At 42.4% G+C, this 25,281-nt stretch overlaps 1 protein-coding gene across 13 annotated transcripts in view; it reads right to left on the bottom strand.

Annotated features, from left to right (window-relative positions):
* The window catches only part of TRAK1 (trafficking kinesin protein 1), a 114,494-nt gene that overhangs the window by 14,160 nt on the left and 75,053 nt on the right, over window positions 1-25,281 (bottom strand). For 7 of the 13 annotated variants that reach the window (XR_009555855.1, XM_060247521.1, XM_060247523.1 and 4 more), the window contains 8 exons: window positions 18,795-18,873; window positions 17,181-17,311; window positions 16,948-17,022; window positions 10,314-10,451; window positions 8,826-8,902; window positions 6,717-6,950; window positions 5,604-5,917; window positions 426-641 (listed from right to left, as the gene is read on the bottom strand). Coding sequence is in view for 11 of the 13 variants with exons in the window: in XM_060247521.1 (XP_060103504.1) it covers window positions 426-641; window positions 5,604-5,917; window positions 6,717-6,950; window positions 8,826-8,902; window positions 10,314-10,451; window positions 16,948-17,022; window positions 17,181-17,311; window positions 18,795-18,873 (1,264 nt within the window). In the remaining 2 variants the exon portion in view is untranslated. Of the gene's footprint in view, window positions 1-311; window positions 642-5,603; window positions 5,918-6,716; window positions 6,951-8,825; window positions 8,903-10,313; window positions 10,452-16,947; window positions 17,023-17,180; window positions 17,312-18,794; window positions 18,874-25,281 lie in introns of all 13 variants that reach the window. The other 6 variants (XR_009555854.1, XM_060247515.1, XM_060247513.1 and 3 more) reach the window with 1 other exon arrangement.

Raw genomic sequence — 25,281 nt, 5'->3', positions numbered from 1 at the left:
CAGAAACACAACTAACTTTTCCTTCCTTCTCCCGGCACCTAACGACATCACATACTTTTAGCAGCCTTCTCGTATCAAACTATAAAACAGAAGATAACCATGCATTTGTAAAATAAATAAGCAAAGCAACAGCCATGGCTTGTTAGAAGTCCTTGTGAAACGTGATTATTTTAATTCTTGTATGCACTAGTGTGCAGCAGCTACACACGAAGCAACATTGTGGATGCTGCTCAGGAGAGATGTGAGAATGGCCCAGTAATCAACATCCTGTAAACACTGCAGCTGTACTGGACTTAATGAGGTTCCCTCACCAGACCCCTCATCATCGTCAGTCGCAGGTTCCTGCATCTCCTCTGGGAAAGCCTGAGAGCGACTTGGAAAATTCTCGCTGTCTGAAACAGTCACTTGTGCTTGGGACCTCTCACCTGAGGTCTCTGTGTGCTGAACTGGCGTTGAGGTAGTTAGGCCTTTGAATGTTATGTCACCTGTCTCATCTTCTTCAAAATCATTAAGGCAGTATTCTTCATCTACGTCGAGGTCCAGAGTCCGGAAGCCCTTAGTGACAACCCCAGGCCTTGGGTCTAGGATTCCCCCCAGATGAGGCTGAGCAAGCTGCTGCCAGTGGTGCAAAGTGGCAGAACCTTGGGAAGTAACAAAACAAAGACAGTCAGAATTGTTTGGCAAAGGACCTCTCTCCCAGGTTAGGTAGGATTAACTCCTCAACTGGCCTACTCCTAGCTGGTATTAAAGTGTTGCCGTTCATTTCAAATATCATTCTGCAAGAGGCTTCAGTGGTGGATACTAAGGTGCTAAAACATCTGGGCAAATTTAATATTGCTTGTGCTTAAGACCATCAGCAAGATGTTAATGTTCTTTAACCTATTCCCTGTCAATTACTGCAGTCATTCCTACCTTTAACAGGATAAAATATTATTTTAAAAAATGATTGCACTAATACCCATACTGGCAAGTTATCAAAAATGTGAACATCAGACATTTATGGATTTGTTTTTGAAAACTAAAATGGTTGAAAGAAATCAGAAAGGGAAGACCCAGTAACTAGAAGAACAGCAAAAACAACACCAGCTCTGTAATTATATAAAGGAAAACAAAATAAAGATTTGAACTTCTGCATGTTCGCCTAGCCAGTAGTCCTTAATAGCCAAGCAAACTTATATATGAAAATAACTTGCTAAAGCACGTATATGTATGGTACTGTACCTGTAGATTCATCCTTGGATGGAAAACATTTTGAGTGAGGAATGAATGAATTATAAAAATACATAAAACATGGAAACAATGAGTTTAAAAAAGTTGAAGCACGTTTGATTTTATAAGGTTGAAATTTTGGATGGAGGGCCAAGTCATGAAATTAGATTGAAATTTACTTCCATCCATAATTTATAAAATGAAACAGGAGTCAAGTAGCACCTTTAAGACCAACCAAGTTTTATTCATAATGTAAACTTTCGTGTGTTCTAAGCACACTTCATCAGACAAACACATGAAAGCTTACATTCTGAATAAAACTTGGTTGGTCTTAAAGGTGCTACTTGACTTCTGCTTTGTTCTACTGCTTCAGACCAACACGGCTGCCCATCTATGTTATAAAATGAAAATTATGAACAGTTTTAGATTCAGTTACATAGATTAAAAATATGACACAGTGACTTCATGAAGCTAAAATCATCACCACGAACTAAGGAAGGAACTATCCTGTAAATGATGTAATGTAGCCTAATTTAAGAAAAAAATACAGGTTGTTTGTGCTCACATGGCTGGATAGTCTCCATTGAGACCTAGCATTAGGATATAAATTGAAAGACATGTCCCAATTTAGAAGAGTCAAAACATTTCTTTTTACCCATTGTGACATTAAACTCAAAGCACAATAATTGGAATACAGAAAAACAAAATACAGCCAACAACATTTATGTGCTTCCCTGACATCTGTGAACTGACTGGGTATCTGTCCTGGAAGTCAAGTGAATGCTTTTGTACTTCTGCCACTCAGAGAGAGTTAGCTTGTTTCAGAGTAACATGGACAATAACATGATAGCACCACATCTGTTGTCAGGTGACTATCTCAATTTAAAAGTGGATTTGTGAATTTCAACCTCAATGTACAGTTTAAATTCTGACAGATACAAGAGCAACTATGACTCTCCCTACAGTAAGTTTCTCTTGCTCTCATGGCAATCATGGTTTCTTCAGCATTGCTGTTAAAGCAACAGAAGCATCACCAAAAATGGGCTAAAAGCTATGGATATCTGAAAACTGTATGCAAAAATTAAGAGAACTGCTTGCAAAAGCAAAACTAGGTTGTCACAGAGTGTACTCATGAGTTTCCTCTGTCATTTTAGATAGCATATAGATGGGTTTAAGTGATTACAGTCATGGGCAAAGAAAATTTTTCTAAGTGGAATCTATAAAAACAGAGTGCTGCTATCTATCATTCTCATTACAGAATCTGTCTTAAATTAATTTTGAAATAGTGAAATAAACATTGAGTTGGATCACACATAGGTTTCCTTGGGTACAAGGTGGTCAACTTTCACCATTCTCCCCTCTCACAGCAGCCCCAAATGAAGATTTTCCACATGATTGGGATTGACAAAAATTACCCCTCCCTGCACCTGTAGAAACTAGAAGCTTTGTTTCACTTATCATGAAGCTTATTTCTCAGTGGTCCTGGAGAGGAGGAGCTACGTTCTCAGTAGTGAGGACTCAACCACTACCAGGACTACTGGATAATTACATGCCATAGACTCTATTAACTTGAACAGAAATCGCACAGACAGAAACAATGTATAAGAACAATATAAGGGGTGTGCAATTTCCCCCCCCGATATTTTTGGGTTTGGGGTATATTGAACCTGAAAAATATTGGTATTTTCCAATATTCTCAAATCCCAATACCAGTATGGTATTCAGATTCAATATTTTTCAGAAATCTTGAATTTTTCCAGCTCCATTATACCAATGCTCCTCATAAGGTACAATGAGGAATCAATCCAGGAATTCTGGGGCTCTGGGGAGGCTATGTTTTGAGTTAGAGCTACCAAATTTGCAGCATAGTTGCTAGTGCCTCTCCTCAATAAACTCTCCAAGTTTCAAAAAGATTGAATCAGGGGGTCCATTTCTATGGGCCCCCAAATAAGGTGCTCCCATCCTTAATAGGTTTCAATGGAGGAAGAAAACATGTTCCCTTTAAATGCCTTCTCCAAGCTGTGAGGGAACTCCAAAGGTGTTTATAGGGCTCACAGTTCCTTTAAATATCTTCTCCAAGCAGCAAGTTTACCCAGAAGGTGTTTATAGGGACAAGGAGAGACAGTTTTGTGTAGTGGTCAAGTGTGTGGACTCTTATTTGGGAGAAGTGGGTTTGATTCCCCACTCCTTCACATGCACTTACTGATGTGACCTTGAGTCAGTCACAAGTTCTCAAAGAGCTGTTCCTCTCAACAGTAGTTTCTGTCAGAGTTTTCTCAGCTCAACCTACTTCACAGGGTGCCTGCTGTGGAAGAGGAAGGAAAGGAGATTGTAAGCTGCTCTAAGACTGAGTGAAGTGCAGGGTGTAAATCCAATCTCCTCTTCTTCCTCTCCTCCTTTAACACCCTTTAACTTTGACTATTTGACAGTCCTTAAAAATCCTGAATAGTTTCAGGATTTAGGGGGCTTGGTTATTTTGGATAGCTGAAATAATACCCAAATTTATAGCTGGCTGAAAAAACAGCAGGAAAATACTAATAAGGTATTTTTCAGATATTTTTTCAGCTCAGATATAGTCTATATTGCTTCCCAACCTAAGGCTGTGACAAGTTTAAACACAAGTAGCAAAAATGTACCAAAATACCTAAAACTGTCATACTTAATATTTGCATACAAATGCTTGAATTGATGAGCACTTTTCTAATGACAACAGCCACACAGTTCTGAAGCCTTAAGGACATTCTGACATCCCCCCCACCCAATGAACACCATTGAGTGCCCTCCCACCTTTATTCCTGAGAGCCAGTGGGCAAAAAGTATCCATACTGTTGGCCAGGGCTTTTTTTGAGCAGGAAAGCACAGGAATACAGTTCTGGCTGGCTTGGTATCAGAGGGTGTGGCCTAACATGTAAATGAGTTACTGCTGGGCTTTCTCTACCAAAACCCCATGTGAAACAATGGTGATGTCAGAGGGTGTGGTTTAATATGCAAATGAGTTCCTGCTGGAATTTTCCTACAAAAAAAGCCCTGTTGTTGGCTAATTTGTAATGAATCCTTCGTTTTTACCTACATGGAACTAAAGGATCCATTACCAGTTCTTTCATAACAAATTCTGCATCTGGCAATAGTCTTCATGAGAAGCAGTTTAAGAAAACATCAGATTTTCTTGAATAATCTATTGTAAACATCTCTTTAAGTAGACACATTCCACAGTAATAAACATAATACTCAAATATAAAAAACAATGGATTACAGTTAGTATTAAAAATAAGTTATTCTAAAATATTACTCCAACTTCAATTCCAAATTTCAAGAGGACAGAGACTGAGTAACAAAAAAACTCATTTCCTCACCAAAACAACAAACCACACAATAAACACTTTTAAACTTTGAAAATGAACTACAGAAATGGCAGAAAAGGTTCAATAGATTAAGAAAAAATGGAACAAAATGAAAAATCAAAAGAGACAAAAGGTTATGGAGATTGAAAGTTTATTCAAGAAGAAAGTGGAGAGAGAGTTGAATAACAGAAATCTATTACAAGGCCAATGATCAGTAAATGAAGGTAGGCTTTTCTTTCTGTAAAGTGATTTAAAAATTTCAATAAAAAAGGGAAGATGATCTTGTTGATTTTTCTGAGCTGGCTGCACATGCATGAAACTTTTACACAAAATAAAGACTCTCCTCTCATTAAAAGAATAGTGGTCTTTTTTTCTTCCTACAATGGTCAAAACTGATAGATACTGCCATATTGAACTAGTCTATGGACTTAAAAATCAAACAGTGGAAAGATCCACAACGTGATGCAACACCCATTTATGTACTTTCTAAAATGTCATCTATTTATTATATGAAATTCAACTGTGCATTGGATTGCAATGCATATGAGCCATACAAATTCCTTAACATAGGTCTTAAGATTGTAAAACACTTTGTGCTATTTTGTAGCATTCATTTGGAAATCCACAGAATAAGTAGGGTACATGTGATTTGGGAATGTTGCCTCAGTACCTAGAAATAACACTTCAGTGGAACAAAGTATTTAAATTCATTGCTCCAGACTAAGATCTCTCCAGTCCCTGTCTTGCTCCCTGTGCACAGAAATGCATGAATATGTGAATGGCAAGGGAAAGCAAATGAAATTCAGAGTTATATGAATATTCTAATGAAATATATTTTAGACACAGCACACAAAATTTTACTCCGGATGTTGTTTGCTTCAAAAAACCCTCCAAACTCTTAGCTTTAGAAGAGTTCGAACAAGCAACGTGGATGACTATCCCTGAAGTAAAATGAATATGTGTTACAGAGGTTTCCAGCTTCCTGCTGGTGGAGAAGAGACCACAAACCATCACTAAGAAGAACAGATAAAGGACGAGGTGCTTTATTATCACCTTCTAAGGGCTTCACAATCTGAAGCTTCTCTGGGAGGTATGAGCGACTGCTGATGGACATTCCTGAATACCCAGTGAATTCAGAAAACCTGGAGTGAGTTCCCAACGACATGATACTCTCTGTGGGAGTAACGGTGCCACTATGGAGTTGACCCTTTTCTGCCAATTCCCTTAGTTTTCTTTCCTGCTCTTCTTCGAAGAACTTCCTCTCTGACAGATAGTTTTCTCTCCGAAGAGACAACCTTCGGAGAGCCGTTTCCAGGTCACTAGAGCCAGGTGTTCCTGGAGTTCCAGGTTTTTTCTTTTCTTCATTTCTAAAAAAAGACAGAAAATGCACACTTTGTAAGGTTTCACATGAAGGTTCTGCACTCATGCATCAAGAGGGGTTTAAGGGGAAAAAGCCAAAATGCTGGTATTTAAAATCCTAGGAAAACAGATTCTAATTCCATAACTATTAAAATATATGAAACAAACTGGGGGACTGGAAAAGGGTCAGCCCATGTTAACTAAATACAATCCTACAACCTAGGAGCCGTCAATATATATCCTGGTATAGAAGTATGCAGGATGTACAGCTGCTTTTACCAATATAGATGATATAGCCTGGTACATACCAGTAGTTGGCAGGAAAAACTGACCCCCCACCCCGTGACCTACAAAGGTCAAAATCAAATCTTCAGTCTGGTTTCAGTTACATTGGGCAAGCAGCTTTTTCACTTAATCTCACTCAGCCCCCCCCCTGCCCCAAAATACAGTTCCCACTCCATATGGGTTTTTAATGTAGGCCCCATGATTGTTGCTTAACTTCCTTGGATAGTCCACCAGGATGCCTCTTTCCTTTTCAACAGTGGAAAAGCTGGTCAGATCCAACTAACAGTCATCGCCAATACCAAAACATTTTGCCTGAATACTATTTTGATGTTTAAATTAGTGAAATATAAAACAATATGTGCAAACAAGCATTAAACAGTTCTAGAAGCACCGTTCTGGTTCAACTTTATGAAAATTTGTGATACAAATAACTGAAAAGAAGAGAAGGATTCTAATGACATTGTTCTTGCTCTGGGAGTACTTGTAAAGAACGCAAGGCAGCCTAAAATGCACAGTACTGACCCAGAGTCGGATTCAGTTTCTAGGATGATGCTATTAGTCTTGTTGTCTATTACAATATTGGAGATGTCTCCTCCATAGAAGCTGGATCGTGGGGTGCTGACACAGCTAGAAATGACAGAGTTCATTGCTGAAGACTGGTTGGATCCTGGGATGTTCATTGGAGAGGGGGTTAGGGATCTCTGCTTCACCACCTGGTTGACATTTCGTACCGTGTCAAAGACTCTTTTGTGCTGGCTGATAAAGAAAAAGTTAATAATCATCAAAAGCAACCCAGGTGCTTATATCTTCAGGAACAGCATCATATCATGCCCTATAAATATTCAATCCTGTGATCAGCAATGTAAAACTATATTATTTACTGTTCTACACAGAAAAAGAAGCGCTGTAAGACAGTAACTTTCCACATTCTTCAGGATCAGCTACTCTCTGAATCTGTTACTTGTTATTGGATGTCAGCAGGGCTTTTTTTGCAGTAGGAACTCCTTTGCCTATTAGGCTACACTGCCCCTGATGTAACCTATCCTCTAAGAGCTTACAGAGCTCTTTTTACAGGGCTTACTGTAAGCTTTTGGAGGATTGGCTACATGAGGGGGGGTGTAGCCTAATAGGCAAAGGAGTTCCTGCTACAAAAACTATTTCAAGCAGTTTCTGGGTGTCAGAGACTGTATTCCAAGCTGTGAATGGGGGAAGCTCACAGACTCATCCTATACTTACTGCCACTCCTCCCACTGCTGGGGCAAAAACTAAACCAAAAGATCCTGAATTGCAAAAGAGATCACTAGAATTCTGGATTTTTCTCATGTTCAGTCAAGGAGATTTCAGTACTGACTGAAATGAAACAGAGTTCCCTGGTACACTGTCATCTTCCTGAAGCAAGTGGAGCATGAAATCCCAATGTTTTAACTGAGAAAGAGGGATAATTCCGTTGCACCTGCACCAGAAATGCAACAGTGGCAGAAGGTATGACCTACTCGTGATTGTGCTGTCAGAATCAACAAAAGATCTACATGTGACTTAGGGCTAAACTACTGCTGGCACATTAAGGCCACTTTAAACTGTTGTTCTACATGCCAGTAGCCACCACACAGTGAGCTATTTCCATACAGTGGCTCACCACGTGAATCGGGTCATTTCCTTCCTGCAAACCTTGTTGCAGCCACTTGCAGAGATGTAGATAGCTGTCCAGCCTGTGTCATGAGTCAAGGCATATGCTGACCCACAGAACTATTTCAAGCAGTTTCTGTGTGGTGGCAAATGCATGGGTCAACTGTCCTCATCTAACACCCTTATTTATTCACTTCATTTATATTCAGCTTCACTTATTTCTCCAGTATGCTGTGACCAGCATACACAAGGTTCCCAGGTGGTCTCCATACCTAGACCACACTTTGTTCTGCTTAGCTTCATTTATTTATTATTATTTATTACATTTCACTTATATCCCGCCCTCTCCGCAAGCGGACTCAGGGCGGCTCACAATCATCAAGATTGCTGCATCATGAGCTTCCAAAACTATACTGGTAAAAAGTGGTCATTTGTAAGTATCTAGTCATGCAGAGTTCTAACTATGCAGAACCTAAGCAGCATTCTTTCTCTCAATTTATCCAGTGATTCACTAAAGTAATATGAAGTTACATAAAAGGCCCTTGGAGAAAATTAGATGCCATTTTAATCCACATTGTTCATATTCTCCAGAGAACATTTTTCCCAAGTAGAGGTTATTCTTTTATTTTTCATTTGCAAAACACCACCTATCTTTAAAGCTATGTTCTTGGTACCTTTCACCTCTAGCTAAGGAACCATTCCTAAACCTGAATAACAAGTTTAGCTCTATATTTCCTGCTTGAACAAACTAGAACACAAGTTCACATTAAATAGGGTTATATTAGGGGTGTGAATTTGGATCTACCTGAGCTGACAATATACCCCAAAAATCCCAATAGTGTATTTTTCAGGTGTATTTTGTCATCCCAAATGTATCTGGGTTTTCTCAAGAAAACTGAAAAAAAAAAACCTGCACCCCCCTAGATTATATAACATTTTGGTTTTATTATGTTATTTTTTCTGCTTAAAATATCATGTAAATATTTCGCGATGTATTGGTCCTACGTTAAGTTGGGAGAGTCGGGATCATCCAGATGCAGTTCTTTTCGCATTGATCCTTCAATTTCTGCTGCCAAAGAATCCTGTTAAGGCAATTTTAAACAGCATCGCATTAACATATAAATCTGTTTCTGTAGAGAGGATCATGACAGTAGTCAGATATGGCTCATCTAAAAAAGGAACTTCTATGTGATTTGATACTTCATAAACTAATCCATCATCCTGCACACAGCAAAAGCAAATAAAAGTATAGGTAAATTTCTGTTTTATAAGGGTTTGCTGAAGTGATTTATGGAAGGTAAACCTCCCTGCCCTGATATGTAAAGAAAGCTCCATAAACCCATTGATGGCCAATTCTGTTTGTAAGATGGAATAGGTTAATTTACATTTCTGTGGATATCTTTCCAAATTAAGTTATCAAAGGGAAAAAAAAGCTATGAAGCAAACAATGTCCAGAAGTCCCCACCCACAACCAAGGCCAACACCTCCCCATACTCTTCGATTAGCAACTTTCCGCTGGCAGCAGGTCATGCAGCTGACAGATAACTTTATAAAACCTCCTAAGTACCCAATATTTGGAGGGGGGGGGGGAGAAAAGAGAGGTGATGGTCTAAGAAGTCATTTATATAACCTGTGCCAAAATTTGCTGTAGCATGTAGGCTGCTAAAGATTACAGTCTTTCTTAGACTACCCCAAATCCTCTTATTGTCTACATGGCACCCAGGATCTTTATTCATCTTTACACTTCCTAGAGAAGGATTTATAGGTATATTTTGGGGCACCACCACTTTCCACCTGAACTAGTACTTTCAGAAAATGAATGCAACTGTGACATTCACAAAGCAATTTGTATGTCCATTAAACATCCACAAGTCCAGTATGTAATGGGCAATGTATGTATTGATATGCTTAAGTTTCTTTTCTGTCTCTTTGGTGTTGATGTAGTTTAATAAATTTTAATTTAAAAAAAATCAGAAAATCAAATCCACTTTTGGAAGTGAGGGGCCATTTTATCAAACGTGCAATAGAAATGCATCAGAAGCTTTGGCAAAAGGAAAGATCCTACAGAACACTGCTGAGTCAGGGTCATCCGTGACTACTTTCAGTCTATCCAGACAAGACTGAAACCACTGTAACACCCACTGTAGTTGTAAGCATTCAGCACATATAATGGTCATGATTTCTTTGCTGAGGGAGTGATCCCCCCCCCCAATGAAATGTGAATTATTGCCATCTACCAGGGCACTTGGAAAGATTTCCCTCTAAAAGTGATGATATTTAACAAAAGATAACCCTATCTCTATAAGACTTAAAATGGGTTTTATTAGCATGCATGAACTCAGGCTTCCCCTCCATTTAACAGATTCAAACTGGTGATTCCAATTCTTCTGCATGTGTTAACAGAAATAATCTATTTCCTTAAGCTAACAAAAGCTGCACTGGATTTAGCAAGGGCTGTGTTTTCTAAAAAGGATTTTTTGTAATGCTTCTTACCATGGGGAAAAGGCCTAATGAGTGGTAGCGGCGGGAGATGGCATTTGGCATAGTCTTGTTCCGAAGGTTCTTTAGCTCTTCTTGTGCCTCATGAAGCATTTCCATGCACTCAGCATACTTGTCTTCCAGTTCTCGTAACTGTAAGGCAGAGAAGGACTTCTGTGAGCCAAAAACATTAATGGGAGAAAAAACACTTCTCCAGTTTGAATGAAGTCTGTGCATTTATGAACATCACCATCCACATGTACAATTAAGTTTGGCCTGAATTTGCTTTCTAGATGGTTGTAACAGATGATGAAGAATGAGGCCAAGGTTCTCATGGGGTCCAGGGAGCAGCATAAAGGTATACAAATGCATAAAGGGACACAAATGGAGAAAGTAGAGAAAGAAGTCCTTTTCTCCCTTTCTCACAATACAAGAACTTGTGGGCATTCAATGAAATCGCTGAGCAGTCGGGTTAGAAAGGATAAAAGGAAGTACCTCTTCACCCAAAGGGTAATTAACACATGGAATTCACTGCCACAGAAGGTGGCGGTGGCTACAAGCCAGCTTCAAGAGGGGATTGGATAAACATATGGAGCAGAGGTCCATCAGTGGCTATTAACCACAGCATATTGTTGGAACTCTCTGACTGGGGCAGTGATGCTCTGTATTTTTTGGTGCTGGGGGGGGGGCAAAGTGGAAGAGCTTCTAGCCCCACTTGTGAACCTCCTGATGGCACTTGGGGGGGGGGGGTTGTTTGTTTTTGGCCACTGTGTGACATAGAGTGTTAGACTGGATGGGCCATTGGCCTGATCCAACATAGCTTTCTCTTATGTTCTTAAATAAAGGTACATATCAGTCACAAATTATTCTGCTTCTCCTGATTGTGGAGAATGAAATAAAGTGATGTAGGGCACATGGTCATGGGTTAGCTGTTGACCAATGAAAGTCCTGTCTAGGCTTGCATTTGCTTCTGAAGTTTCAGGAGCTTTTATCCACACATAATCAAGATACTTAGTCAGCAATAAGAATTAGAATTCATTTTTGTGAGTACAACAGAAAATGAAAGAATTCTGCAAGGCTGAACTGTATGTTACTTTTTTACTTGCAACTGTTTATTTTTGGGTGGCAAGTATCATTTATCTTGGGAATTCTAGTTTTTATTTCATTCTAGGGTTTCCAGGTCTGATTCAAGAAATATCTGGGAACTTTGGGGTGGAGCCAGAAGCAAGGGTGTGACAAAGGGAGTTCTGGCAATCACATTTTAAGGGACCGCCATTTGGAAATAATGAAAGACAGGGACACCTTTTTGAAACTTGGGGGGTTATTCTGAGAAGAGGCGATGGATGCTATGCTGAAAATTGGGTGCCTCTACCTCAAAAAACCCACAGATCAATCCTCCATTATATCCTATGGGAATCAGTCTCAATAGGGTATAATGTTCTCCCTCCACTTTCTGATAACCCTGAAGCAGGGGGGGAGGGCCTCCAAACCAGGGGATCCCCTGCCCCCAACTGGGGATTGGCAACCTTATTTCATTCACACACAGAAAAGTTTTAGCTGATATTCCCCAGAATAACCTTGTTGGGAAGCCCACTTCTTAAACCCTGCAATACATGAGTTGCAGGACAAGATCCATGTTTGATATTAAAACAGAGTACTATGATCAGGTTATGTGTGAGTAAGGCATGAGGAAGTAACCTGGCTCCCACAAGAACTCTGACTCACCCTAATCAGGACTCCTTTTTGTGATTCAACCTTGATTAATGAACACAGTCTGTAGGATGAGAATCAAACCTCTAAGACCACTAAGGAATCTCCTTTACAAGACAGAATTCTCCAGAAAACTAGTTACTGCAGGTGACGAACATCTTACTCATTTCCTGGCCTACTGATATCTGGCATTAGTTATGCCAGCTGCACAAGCAATTTAGACCTTTTCTATTAGCATTCTAATTTCTCAACAGCAAAAAGGATCCTAATTATTCATCCAGTTACAGGATGGATTCAAATGGCAAAAAGGGTCAAAAATTCTCCAATGGCAAGAAAAAGCCAAACAACTTGACCCAGTAGTGAAATATATCTAAACAGTAGCCAGTGGCATTTGGCTCCAAAAGCAAACCCCCTGGGGAAAGGATGTAAATGAGCCAGCAAATAAATTAGCAAGATTACTTGCAGTCCTACCATAAGGATTGTTCCACCATCATTTTAGGGCAGGACTTCTCCCTAGATCCTTTCCTTGTTACTCTGGAACGCTGAAATGAGGTTCACACTGAAGGATCAGGCAATGCTTGCAACTTTCTTCTTTACTTCTTTAATCTGCTTTTTCTTCTCTCCAACGTGCCTGCCCTCTGCTCCTCTCCTTTCCTGCAAACCCATTACCCCATTTCTCCTCCCCTACCTCTGCTTCCTTTCCCCCTTCTTTCTCCCTCTGGGAACTCCATATGCTCATAACAACATGGGGGGAGGGTTCTACCTCTGAGACTTGATGGCATATTTGCTGGTATGCTCTGAGTTCGAGAGGCTTAAGAATATACAGCACACTGACTTGTGCTAACTATATACATTTATTTACAGATTTACAAGTTATAGCTGTCCTGGTATACACTGGTCAAAGTGCTTCGCCAGACAACATATACGATAGCAGAGGATACACTGTACAAGCTCTCCTCAGTTATATACACATAGCTATATACAAGCACCAATCAGCACACAGTGCTGAGTCATTCTGCATAAGCACAAGTCCCCTGGACAGAACCGGTTTGCACCTGCTAAGTGAAACTGTCAGGAACTGTCATAAATCAGGAACTGTCAGTTGCATTAGACTCCAGCCTGAAGTCTTACTAGCAAGCATATGCTGACACTCCCCCTAAGACTCAGGTGGTAAGTCCCAGCTTTTGTTTCAGAGATATACAAATCTGTCCACATTCAAACACTTAGTGAACAGTACCATTGAGATACCTCAATACCCTTATTGCAGCCACTGATTCCATGCTCTGGCACTCTGCTTTAAGCCATACAAGGCTTTGTTTAGTTTCAATACAAGGTTCTTGTTAGTGCTTTCAAACCCTGGGATTTGCTCCATGTAGAGCTGTTCATCTATTTGGGCATTTAGAAAAGCAGTTGTGAAATCAAAATGATGCACCTGCATCTTATCAATCCCAGCCTTGCACAATGCTGTTTTTAGCATATCAGAGATGACCGTAGCGGCAAACACTTCATCATAATCTTGACCTCCTATCTGGGAAAACCCCCTTGCTACTAGCCTGGCTTTCCTTTGTAGCCCACCATCCGGTAAGGCTTTCAGTTTGTATACCCAGCGGCAACTGATTACATTTTTGTTAGCAGGCAAATCAGTTAACATAAACACTTCATTTTCAGTAAGAGAATCATGTTCTGCTTGCATGGTAGTCTGCCAAGCTTGTCTTTCTGACTCTGGTAAAGTTAACACTTCCTGGTAACTCTTTGGTTCTCTGACATATACATGATTTACAGTAGAGGTATCATACCCAAATATGGAGGTATACCTTTGGTACTTCTGGTAGACACTCTAGGTACCTTTTGCTCACTCTGTTCACTCTCAAGAGGCCTGTTGCCTAGGAGACACTATCTCTTGTTTTACACTTGGAAAAGTTTCCTCTGATAAGGGGAGTGCGACCTGTGAAGGGAATTCATTAGCATGCACTCTGTGCCAGTTCTGGTCTTCACAAAAATTGGCAGACCTGCTAAAGCTCAGTGTTTAATGCTCATTAGCAAACCTGTAAGCCTTCATTCCAGTCTGATAGCCTAGAAATATAAGCTGTTTAGAGAGAGCACCCCCTTTCCTTCTCTGGTTTAAAGGAACATTTACCCAGGCTTTTGTGCCAAAAATTCTTAAATGTCCCAAAATGGGGTTTTTGTTGTATAACACCTTATAAGCAATGTTATCTATGGACCTGGTCCAAATTCTGTTGCATATATAGCATGCAGCTTTCAATGCTTCAGCCCAGTAAGTGATAGATAAACCAGCATTGGTAAGCATAGACTGCATCATATTTTGCAAAACTCCCCCCTTCCTTTCAGCCACACCATTCTCCTGCAGTGTTGACACATTTGCCACTCTATGAGTTATACCTTGTGCCTGTAACCATTTGTGAAATTCAGAAGACATGAATTCACCTCCTGTGTCAGTCTGCAAAGCACATAATTCACCCAATTGTTTCTGTACCTTGCGTGCCCAATATTTTATAGTTGTGAACATCTCAGACTTCTGTTTGAGCACATACACCCATGAGAACCTGGAAAAATCATCCACTAAAATTAGGGCAAACCTCTTATCAGAGTGACTTTTGCGGAAAGGTCCTATTACATCTGCATGTACTAAGGCCAATGGTTTAGCAGACAGTCTATCACTTTTCTTGGCAACCGGGAATGCTTTTGATTTTGTGCGTTTGCACACTTCACAGTCAAGGAATTCTTTACATTCTTTCACTCCCGCATGCCCCACAATAGCAAGTGTTTTGCTTATAGTGTTAAAACTGGCATGCCCCAGCCTTCGGTGGAGCAAGTGCACACAATTGTCATGAGGTTTGTTATTTTTTACCACCTGTGCTCCCACAGATGAATTTTCTACAACATAAACATTGTTTTGCAACCTTCCCACAGCAAACACCTGACCACCTTTAATTATTTTGCACGTGTTGCTGGCTTTGTACAAAGCCAGCACACTCAGTAAATTGTTTTCAAGAGCAGGAACACACAGTACTTCTTTAAAAGTATGTTGAAGTGCTGGGAATGTGACACTTCCCTGGCACCATACAGCAGAGTTCCTGCCATCAGCCAGACTCACATGTTGTAATGTTGAGGAACGAATGTCCTGAAGCAAAAGTTCATCTCTGCAAAAGTTCTGAGACGCTCGAGTCCAAAATCCATGTTCCATGTGCAGCAGCCACATCCGTGACCACCAATGTGACCTTCTGGCTGTGTGAAGAGTTGTGAGTTGTGCCTTTCTTCTTCCATTCCGGGCACGCTCGTCTCAGATGCTTTGTAGACCCACAACAAAAGCATTTACATACTCTTAGAGCAATTTGAGATGCCTCTCCATGATTGTTACTCTCTGCTTGGCCAGTCTCGCAGCTGGCTCCTTTCGTCTCCTCCACATTGGAACACTGCCACGTCTCTGAGGGACACAACTCCCTCTGCCTGTCTTCTTCTTCCAGCAGGCATCCAGTAACATAAGAAAATGTTAGTTTGTTAGCTTCTGTAGATTCCAGCGATGTTATAAGCATATTGTAATCCATAGAAAGGGAACTGAGAATAATACTTTATCCTCCTCTGGAACAGTTTTTCCAAGCATTCAGCCAAATTGTTTAAATGAGCCCTCACAGACTCCCCTGTCTCATTACATTCTGGTACATGCGACGAGTAATTGCTATGAGACCCATCTGTGCTTTGCATGTACACAGCCTTCAGACTGTCCCACGCCTGTTCAGCTTACCAGATATGTGAACAAGCTGGTCATCCGCACTCAAAATGATAGTTGCAAGAACTTTCTCGTCCTTGACGTCATCTCCAGCAGCTGAAGGAGACTTTCACGCTTCAGATATTATAATTGGTAGAAGTGAGCTTCTCCACCAGTGGAGCAGTTGGAGCCTGAGCCATGCTGTCGTCTCCGTCTGGCAGCTGGTCCTCAGGATCACTCCTGTCCTCTGTGCTGTTATCAGGAGCCTGGCTGAGCATGTCTTCCTCCTCAGCTCCAGCAGCGGCAGCTGCAGACTTCCACGCAGTCACAAGTCACCTCAGCAGTGCAGCCTCCTTCAGAACCTCCAGAGCATGGCGTAGCGGAAGTGTGCTGGGCCCATAATCCTGTTGGTGTATTCGCTGGTATGCTCTGGGTTCGAGAGGCTTAAGAATACACAGCACACTGACTTGTGCTAATTATATACATTTATTTACAGATTTACACGTTATAGCTGTCCTGGTGTACACTAGTCAAAGTGCTTCGCCAGACAACATACACGATAGTAGAGGATACACTGTACAAGCTCTCCTCAGTTATATACACATAGCTACATCCAAGCACCAATCACCATACAGTGCTGAGTCATTCTGCATAAGCACAAGTCCTCTGGACAGAACCAATTTTCACCTGCTAAGTGAAACTGTCAGGAACTGTCATAGATCAGGAACTGTCAGTTGCATTAGACTCCAGCCTGAAATCTTACTAGCAAGCATATGCTGACACGACTGGCCATGGGAGGACACTTCCAGCTTTAAAAGGAATCAGTTCTGCTAGGTATTACCAGTCGATTGCTCATTCCTCGTGTTTCCTGATTTTGCATTTATCAAGTTATGTCCAGAGCCTATTCCCCAATCAAGTACATTGCCCTGCTTTTTGTTTTCTATTTTCCTCCCTTCCTCTCTCTGTATTTCATATGCTCAATAAAGATTATTTCCAAAGAAGTTACTAAGATTCTCTAGTGCCTTCTTGCATGCGCCAGACAAAGCGTTATTTTTTGGCATACATTTTATGAATCAATTATTTTAATCAATAAACATGTGAAATAAGACTGGACAAAACCACACAAGAGCCTTTTAAACATTAATTTTATAGCTGGGATAAAAGCAATTGCCCAGCTCCATATGTATACAACCATTAAATTTATATACTCACTTCAGCTGTAAGCTGCCTCTGTGCATCTTTAGCTGCTCCCAAATGTTGGACAAGTTCTTCATTTTCAACTGTACACTGAGGAAAGCCAAAACATCAACAAAGCTAAAATAAATGCATAATTTCCCTTTTGCAAATATTCAGCATTTGGGAATTAAAAGGAATCATCAAAGCAGAAACACAGCAGCATGCATTGTATTACAGCTACTACTTCCCAGCTATTATTTGAATCTTACAGCTTTTGCCTTCTTCTGCAAATCCACTATCTGAGAGAGAAGATGGGTGATTTCTTCTTGTTGTCGAGCTGCATCTTCAGTTTTCTTGGCTAACTCTTCAGAGATGCTGGCAATCTGGATATTTGCATCTCCTTTAACAATAAAGAAAAATAATAATAATAATAATAATGGGTTGAGTCCAGTGACTCACTCAACTCATTGAATCCAAGTCAATAACAACAGAAAAGAGTGAACCTGTGCACAGCACCATCTGGCCCACTAATGACTTGTTAAATCAACACACAAAGTGGCTTAATAAACATTGAAAAAGAGATCCAACGTTGTAACCTGGCATCAAAGAGGTTTTCCAGCTGTTGCCAAGCTACAAAGAATAAGCCAATTCAACTGAATGCAATTGAAATGCATACTATCATTGCAACAGTAGGCAGGATCTCTACCATACAGGAGGGTATTTTAGTCCTTGGTTGTTCTTTTGATGGAACAATGTAGAAACTAAACACAAAGTGTGAGATGAGAAAGGCCGCACTGAGGTAGCTTCATTTCCCAAAGCTGACCTTTGAAACTAGTATGGTGAGAGTTGGCTACCTATAGATGGATAGGATGATAGATGGACAGATAGACAAAAACAGGATCATGTCAGATTGTCAGTAGTTTATATGATGAGTTTTTATGGATTGCAGATTATTTCTACATATGGGCCAAATAATGCCTGCCCACAACATACTGGCCAAACAGTGCCTGCTCACAATCCAGAGATGCAACAGCAAAGTGTCCTTCCTGAGTTATAAAGAAATATAAATGAATGGTATGGTGGGTAGCATGTCAGACTAGGACTGGGGAGACTAGGCTTTGAATCCCCACTCTATCACAAAGCTCACTGGGTGGACCAATCTGCCTAACCTACCCCTCAGGATTCTTGTGAAATTAAAATGGGGAGGGGAGAATCATGCACATGATCATGAGCTTGTTCTGGGAGTAGGAACAAGCTAAAATAAATGGAATCTTGAATATTTCAAAACTAATTTGATAGGTCACAGTATCACACTAAGCTCAGCACATTGCATTGGAATACAAAGTGAGAAGAACCCAAGGGTGTTTTTTAGAAGGGTTCAGATTACATGATTCATAGCAGCTCAGAAAACCAGAGAAATAATAATGACTGCAAAGTGAGGGCCAATGAGTTCTAGGCTGAAAAGCACTGCAAGGGTTGGGATTCATAACTTCAAAATAAGTTGTACTCCAAGCATACAAGCTACAAGCATAGCCAGCTTCAAGAGGGGGTTAGACAAAAATATGGAGCAGAGGTCCATCAGTGGCTATTAGCCACAGTGTGTGTGTGTATATATTTGTGTGTGTGTGTGTGTATGTGTGTGTATATATATATATATGTGTGTGTGTGTGTGTGTATACATATATAAAAAAATTATGGCCACTGTGTGACACAGAGTGTTGGACTGGATGGGCCATTGGCCTGATCCAACATGGCTTCTCTTATATTCTTAACCTGGTAATGCCATTTGGATACGGGGTTAAAATATCAAGAAACCCAACACAAACATCTTGCACCTAAATGGCATTTGCTGACCACATAGCAAAGGAATTAGAGTAACATACTGAGCTCTTTCACGCAGTCGTTCACAAGCTGCTGCTCTTTCTCTTCATAACTAATGGTTTCTGTCTTCAGCTGGCAGGCCTGTTCAAAATATATTTTAAAAATTCAGAATCAACACTGCTTTAAGCTCTTCCTGTTTCTTGCATTACAATTTGATTTTAAAGAGGAAGTCTTTCTTTATACAGCTTGTACACAGTTCTCGTGGGGGGAAGGGAAACGATAGTTGATTTTCTCTTCAATGAATATAAGAAAAAATTACAAATTACCACCACTAGGTGTCATCACTAACACATAGCTAGGGGTATGAACTTAGATATGCCTGAGCCAAACAGGAAAAAACAGGTTGCTTACCTGTAACTGATGATCTTCAGGTGGTCTTCTGTGCATTCACACCCACGGATAGTGCGCCAGCGCTGACCCCGATCGGTACTTAACAAGCCAAAGGATTTTCGCATCTAGACTCCAGTGAGCGTGCGCAGGAGCCCCACCACGCATGCTCACCAGAGTGGGCACAGACATCCCTCCAGTTCCTTCTGATTGCTGTATGATCCTAAATAAAGTCAGAGGAGTGACAACAGTGGAGAAGGAGGGTGGGCGGTGTGAATGCACAGAAGACCCCTTGAGTTACAGGTAAGCAACCTGTTTATCTTCTTCGTGGTCTATGTCTGGAGGAGGGTGCTGGAGGTCATTCAGACACAGCAGACAGCAGGATAACATTGCACACTCCGAATACTGGTGCAGATACACATTGAAGGCACAGCAGAATGCTAAAATGCCTAGATCGTAGTTCTGCAAATCTCTTGAATTGGTACATTGTAGAGGGAGAAAATAGATGCAGCTAAGGCCTTAGCAGGGTGGCCTCGAAGTGCGTTAGGGAGCAGCTTCGGCTAGGTTGCAGCTTCGGCTAGGTTGGAACTAAATAGCTTCTGTAGGGACTAAAGGGAATCTCTGTGAAGAGATGTCGTGATCTAGCTTCGGAAAAGTAGGGAGAAGGAATGAGTTAGCATCACTTCTATAGGTTTTAACCTTCGGAAGGGAAAAGAAAAGGGGGAAAAACCCTGAGACCTTTGAGGAATGGCGCCTCTCTCCAAGTGCTAACAAAGGAGAAGGAGGTTGGAAAGAAGTGTCAGAGTTAAGCAGGAACTCAGAGCCTAATTTCAAAGGAAGGACACCTTTGTAGAAAGGGAATTTACCAGCGTCATGAAGTGGAAGGGCATCATGACATAGAGGGTTGAGTCCAGCTATCAGTCTGACGGAGTTGATGGCCCTCAATAACACTGCTTAACTAGACAAGGAACAAAGGGTCCAGGTGACCAGGGGCTTGGCCGTTTTCCCTGTCAGGTTAGACAGGAGAAAGGCAGATCCCATGGTGAAGTGGGTGGTTCAACCAGGGGATAAATGCAGAGGAGGCCTTTAGGAACCACATAGCATGAGAATGCATAGCAGGTACCCATCAAAAGGGGGTACAATATACTGCAGCAGCAGAGCAGCAGAGGACTAAAGTCTACTAACTATAGTGTAAGGTTATAGATGGCAGGTGGTCCCCCCATCCCCCATGAAGGAGGCTGTTGGGGGAGGGCAATCGGGACTATTTTTAATTGTGCCATTATAGAGAGAACTTCTACTCAACCGCAGGGTGCCTCCTTGAAGAGGAGAGCACAGTATGACCTTCCAACCCACCTGTGAGGAGTACACTGGCACAATGTCTGGTCTCTGTGCATCAGGTGAAGATCCAAGACAGGAGAAGGGTGGAAAAATGTCCCAGGAGAGTGATGAAGGAGAAGAGGAAGCAACAATTTCAAGACCATAATGATGCTGCAGAGAGCATTGAGGGCTTTCTCTCAATAATTTATGGACTACCTTGGTGATTTGAGGAAGACATGGAAACACGTAGAGAGACTAGTCTAATCCTGGGAACAGGAGGCCATCCCCCAAGGGCGTGAGTCCACTCCTGTTTGGGGGCAGAATACTGACATCTCCAATCTTGAACAGTGGTGATGGAATAGTTGGAGGGGACCTCAAAGGCATAATTCCAGTCGGAGAGATGTTCAGTTGATCCCTCACTCATGAGGGGCTGCTGCCCTGTGGCCCAAAGGATCCGTCTGCCCATTCAGGTCTCCAAATTAAAGGGAAACCTACAGGAAAGAAATGGAGGTCCATGCCGTCTGCCCATACTCCCAGTGCAAGGGTATAGAGAATCCGGGCAACAGTCCACCTTGACCATGATGTATATGAGGGCTATGGCAGTTGTGTAAGAATGGAAACAGCCTTTCTACAAGTAGTGGTTCAAAGAAGCCTAGAGCATGTTCCCCAACCAGCAGTTCTAAGAAAGTAATAAGGTGGTTGGGCCTAGTTGCGAGGTCTTGGATTCTTGACACAAGACCATTCGGGTGCACATTCCAGGCCCTAGGGAAAGTACTGGCAATGATTACAATTGTAAGAGTAGGGAGTTGGAAAGGTGTTCCCAAAAGCCTAGAGAGTCCCATTGTCCATCAGTGCCATGGCTGAGCCACTGGTTGATAGGGAGAGGCGGAACCACGAGAGGTCTTTGAAAGATCCAAGAATTCTGAAGCATCAGATATGCAAGAAGTGCATGGGGAGGTCGGTAGACATCTAGACCGAGGTGGTCAGGCCGTGAGGCAGAAAAGGTGTTGAGTGAAGGAAGCTGTGCCTTGTCTTCGTGCTTGGAACACATGTACAAGAGGGCAGCATCCAGCGCCCCGCATAAGAAGGGGAGAAATCTTGAAAGCTGGGTTTCATGGTCTCTTATAGACTAGATCTAGGTGGGATTTTCCCTCCTTTAATTTTTTTTTCAGGGTGTGGGGGGGGGTGCATCCCAAACTGGAGTAGGTCAAAACTGGACTAAATTCAGTAAGTGAGGGTCTGTTTGGATTTTTCATATAGCCGGATAGCTAGTTGCAGGCATATAGTTATACCCCAGAAGTAGAGGTAGATCGTAAAGAGCGTCATGGTTCTGGTGGAGACTATATAGCCTTCAGGATGCCAAATGGTGTCCAAAGTGCAGATCTAGATACTCCTAGCAACAGGGCATATGTAGATTTGGAAATGTCCTATCCTCTTGTTGAATCAGCAGGAGGATATTGTTAAGGACAGACATGCCGGGGTTATGAGGTATATGAGGGGCAGTGGTCCTTCCTTCGGAAAAGAAGAATAGAACCGCAGAAGGGTGGAAGAACTTGCTCCCTGACTCAGTAAGTGAGGAGTAGCTGTGCGTCCTCCAGGGGAACGATTGAGAATGGTGATGGTATACACTTACGCTCAGTAGGTAGCTGGTAAGGATTGTACCACAGGTGTCTCAGCTGTGATAAGAAGGACCCACTTGACAGAGACAATGAGCCTCTGAGTTGGTCAGAATGGGTACAGGCAAATAGATTAGTGGAACTTTGATTAGTTGTAAAAGGGTATGGTGGATGCTGAGGTAGAACCATGTCCGCATGAGAGTTCAGAGGGGTAACACTGAGGCTGCATTTGTTCTAGACAATGTCTTAGATGTCAAATCTGGAGGTGAGGCCAAAGCTTGCAGCATCATGATGCTCTTGAGCATCTCTTATAAAATGACAGCTGTACTTGCGTGTACAGGGCTAATGCTATAAGTAAGAGGACCTCAGCATATACCCTAGTGCCCGGCTGAAGGGCAATGCAGTAGAACCATATATGGCATCTGAAGGTGACCTGAGGTAAGAGTCTTGATTGCAAGGTTGACCCATTGTTTGGATAGACGGAGCTGTAGTCGGAGCAAAGATGTGCTTCCTTTGGATGTATTTGGCAGTCTAATGGTTAATGTTGAGGAGAAAGGGGTGAAACTACGTGTCTGAAAGCTGTTCCCGACACATACTGGTACTAGCTCATATCAGTAGAGTAGTTGAAGGTCTTAATGTCTGGGCACCAGCCACATAGTATGCCTGCCCAGAGTGTTGGTTTCTCCCTCCCTCGTTGGGGAAGGGGGGGTCAGCAGACTGCAGACCCTAAAAGAATGACTCCTGGATTAGATTTTGGTGAGTGAGCATAAACTCAGCTCCAGGTTTAAAGGTACAGTCCCCTGTGCAAGCAGCAGTCGCCTCCGACTCTGGGGTGACGTCACACCACAACGTTTTCACCTGAACCGAGCTTTCGCAGGGATCGAACTCAGGTAGTGAGCAGAGATGACTGCAGTACTGCAGCTTACCACTCTTTGCCATGCCTTTCAATGCTGAAAGCAGGGACAGTCAGTGATGTTGGGACAAATCAAACCAGTGCAAAGTGGCTGAAGCTTGATCTGCATCAGAGAGGCCAACGTAAGGGGAACAACACTGGCATTTGGTGTTGATGACAGCCTTGTCAGTTTGCTCAAATTATTTTTGAGAGCACTCTTTCCAGCGCTGATCCGGTATTGGGTCAGTCTGGTTACTGTTTACAACAGCCAGGATAATGGGTAGTAAAGCACCCACTGCTTCTGGAAGGCTTCAAATTGCTGGACTCAAGCAAAAGACTCTCGAAGCTGCACCCCATGCAGATATTGCCCCTATCGCTTAACCCACATAAAGGGTGAGGGCACTGGGTGGCGGCAGATGTAGGAAGTGTTACTGTCCTCGCCGCCAATTAGCATCTGCTGTTGAGGTTGCATGGTGTGGGGCTGGGGGCGGCGGTGGATGAAGAGCCATCACCCTCGCCACTGACATGCTTCCACTATCGAGGTTGAACATTGGTATGGAGGGGCGTTCTGGCACCGGTGCCCACAGGATTGCAGTCGAGCGGGAACCGCTGGCACTTGGAGGCTACGAGTGCATTTGCACTCCAAGCTGCAAGAGCTGAACTCCGACTTCGACATGGATCCTCTCATAGAGGCAAGTGGCGTATGACGACTGCAGTCATTGTTGCTACGTTTGCCCTCCTCCGTAATCCCTTATCCTCCCTGCAGTGCAAATTTTGACAGGTAGCGAGGGCTCCGATTTCGATGTCAAGTTTGCTCCTTCGAGAGAGTGGTCGGCGTTGGAATGGGATAAGAGCCATGAGAGTTTCCCTCGCTCTCAGAGGGCTTGGGCACCAACATAACAAGTTGGGCCATGCATCATCTAGGTTGAGGACATTCTACTCTTTCCAGTCAGTGTGAGAGATTGCTTTGCAGGCAGAGGTGTAGCTCAAGTTTTCTTTCATCTGCGGGAACGACTCAGCACAATGCAGGAGAGTCGTCCTGAGAAAGGGCAAGCAGAAGAGGGGACCAACGGAAGAGGAATTTGCTCTCCCACATTCGGAGCCATTTTAAAAAACACCATCCAGTGCCGTTCCATTCACGGAAGGGCAGCGGAAAAAAAAGGGGGGGGGTGTCCAAGACTGAGGAAAGTAAAGTCTTGCACTTTCCCCTCCTGCTCTACATTTGTTTAAAGTTTCCTTTGTTTTGAGATGTAAAGAAGGGACGATTTGAAGAGGGGGAGAAGGTGTAGCGAAAAGTACCGGCCGGAGCAAGGAGATTGACTGATCAGCGCGGCAGTCAGAACAGAACTGGAGGGATGTCTGCACTCACTCTGGTGAGCATGCGTGGTGGGGCTCCTGCGCATGCTCAATGGAGTATGGGCGGGAAAATTCTTTGGCTTGTTAAGCATCCATCGGGATCGGTGCAGGCGCGCTATGTGATGCATAGAGACCACGGAGAAGATTTACCTGTTTTGGGACAACTAAAAAATATCTGAAATGACCTAAAACACTTCCACATTTTGAGAGTTATGAAAATTTATCTCCCAGAATTTCAAGAGTGTTTTGGGTTTGGGGCACGAAGAACTAAGGAGAAAGATAAGCTGGTCTTGCAAAGTGGTGACATTATTTCCTATGGGTAGATCTGGCCTCTCTACTGACTGTAGGAAATAATGATTCCATTATTATTTAATTTAAATTTAATTTAATTTTTGGATGTATATCCCACCCTATCCCACAAGCGGGCTCAAGGCAGCTTACAACAATAAAATCAGAGATATCAAGATTAAAAATAACATCATAAACCAGATACTATAGAATCAAAGGCAACACATCATAAAATAGACAATATTTTAGATACAGGCAGCAACACCACACAACAGCATGTAGGCTGATGACTGTTGACACAACACAAACATCATGATGGTGAGATGCTGGGAGAAGTGATGACTTTCAAAAGGGCACCCGCCAGATCACTTCAAAGCCTGGCAGAAGAACTCCGCCTTGCAGGCCCTGCAAAACCTCGATAAGTCCCCCAGGGCCCAGATCTCTAACAGGAGCTCATTCCACCAGGTAGGGGCCCAGACTGAAAAGGCCCTGGCCCTCATTGAAGCCAGTTGGGCGTCCCTAGAACCAGGGACCACAAGATGATGTTGTGCAGCAGACCTCAGAGAACTGGGTGGAGAGGGGGGAGCTCATATTGGGAGAGGCGGTCCCAAATATATGCCAGCCCCTGGCCATAAAGGGCCTTAAAGGTAAGGGCCAAAACCTTGAAACGGATCCAGTATCCAAGAGGTAGCC

The sequence above is a fragment of the Heteronotia binoei genome, chromosome 10 (genome assembly GCF_032191835.1).
Source record: "Heteronotia binoei isolate CCM8104 ecotype False Entrance Well chromosome 10, APGP_CSIRO_Hbin_v1, whole genome shotgun sequence".
Taxonomy (NCBI): domain Eukaryota; kingdom Metazoa; phylum Chordata; class Lepidosauria; order Squamata; family Gekkonidae; genus Heteronotia; species Heteronotia binoei.
This window is presented reverse-complemented; position numbering and strand designations above follow the sequence as displayed.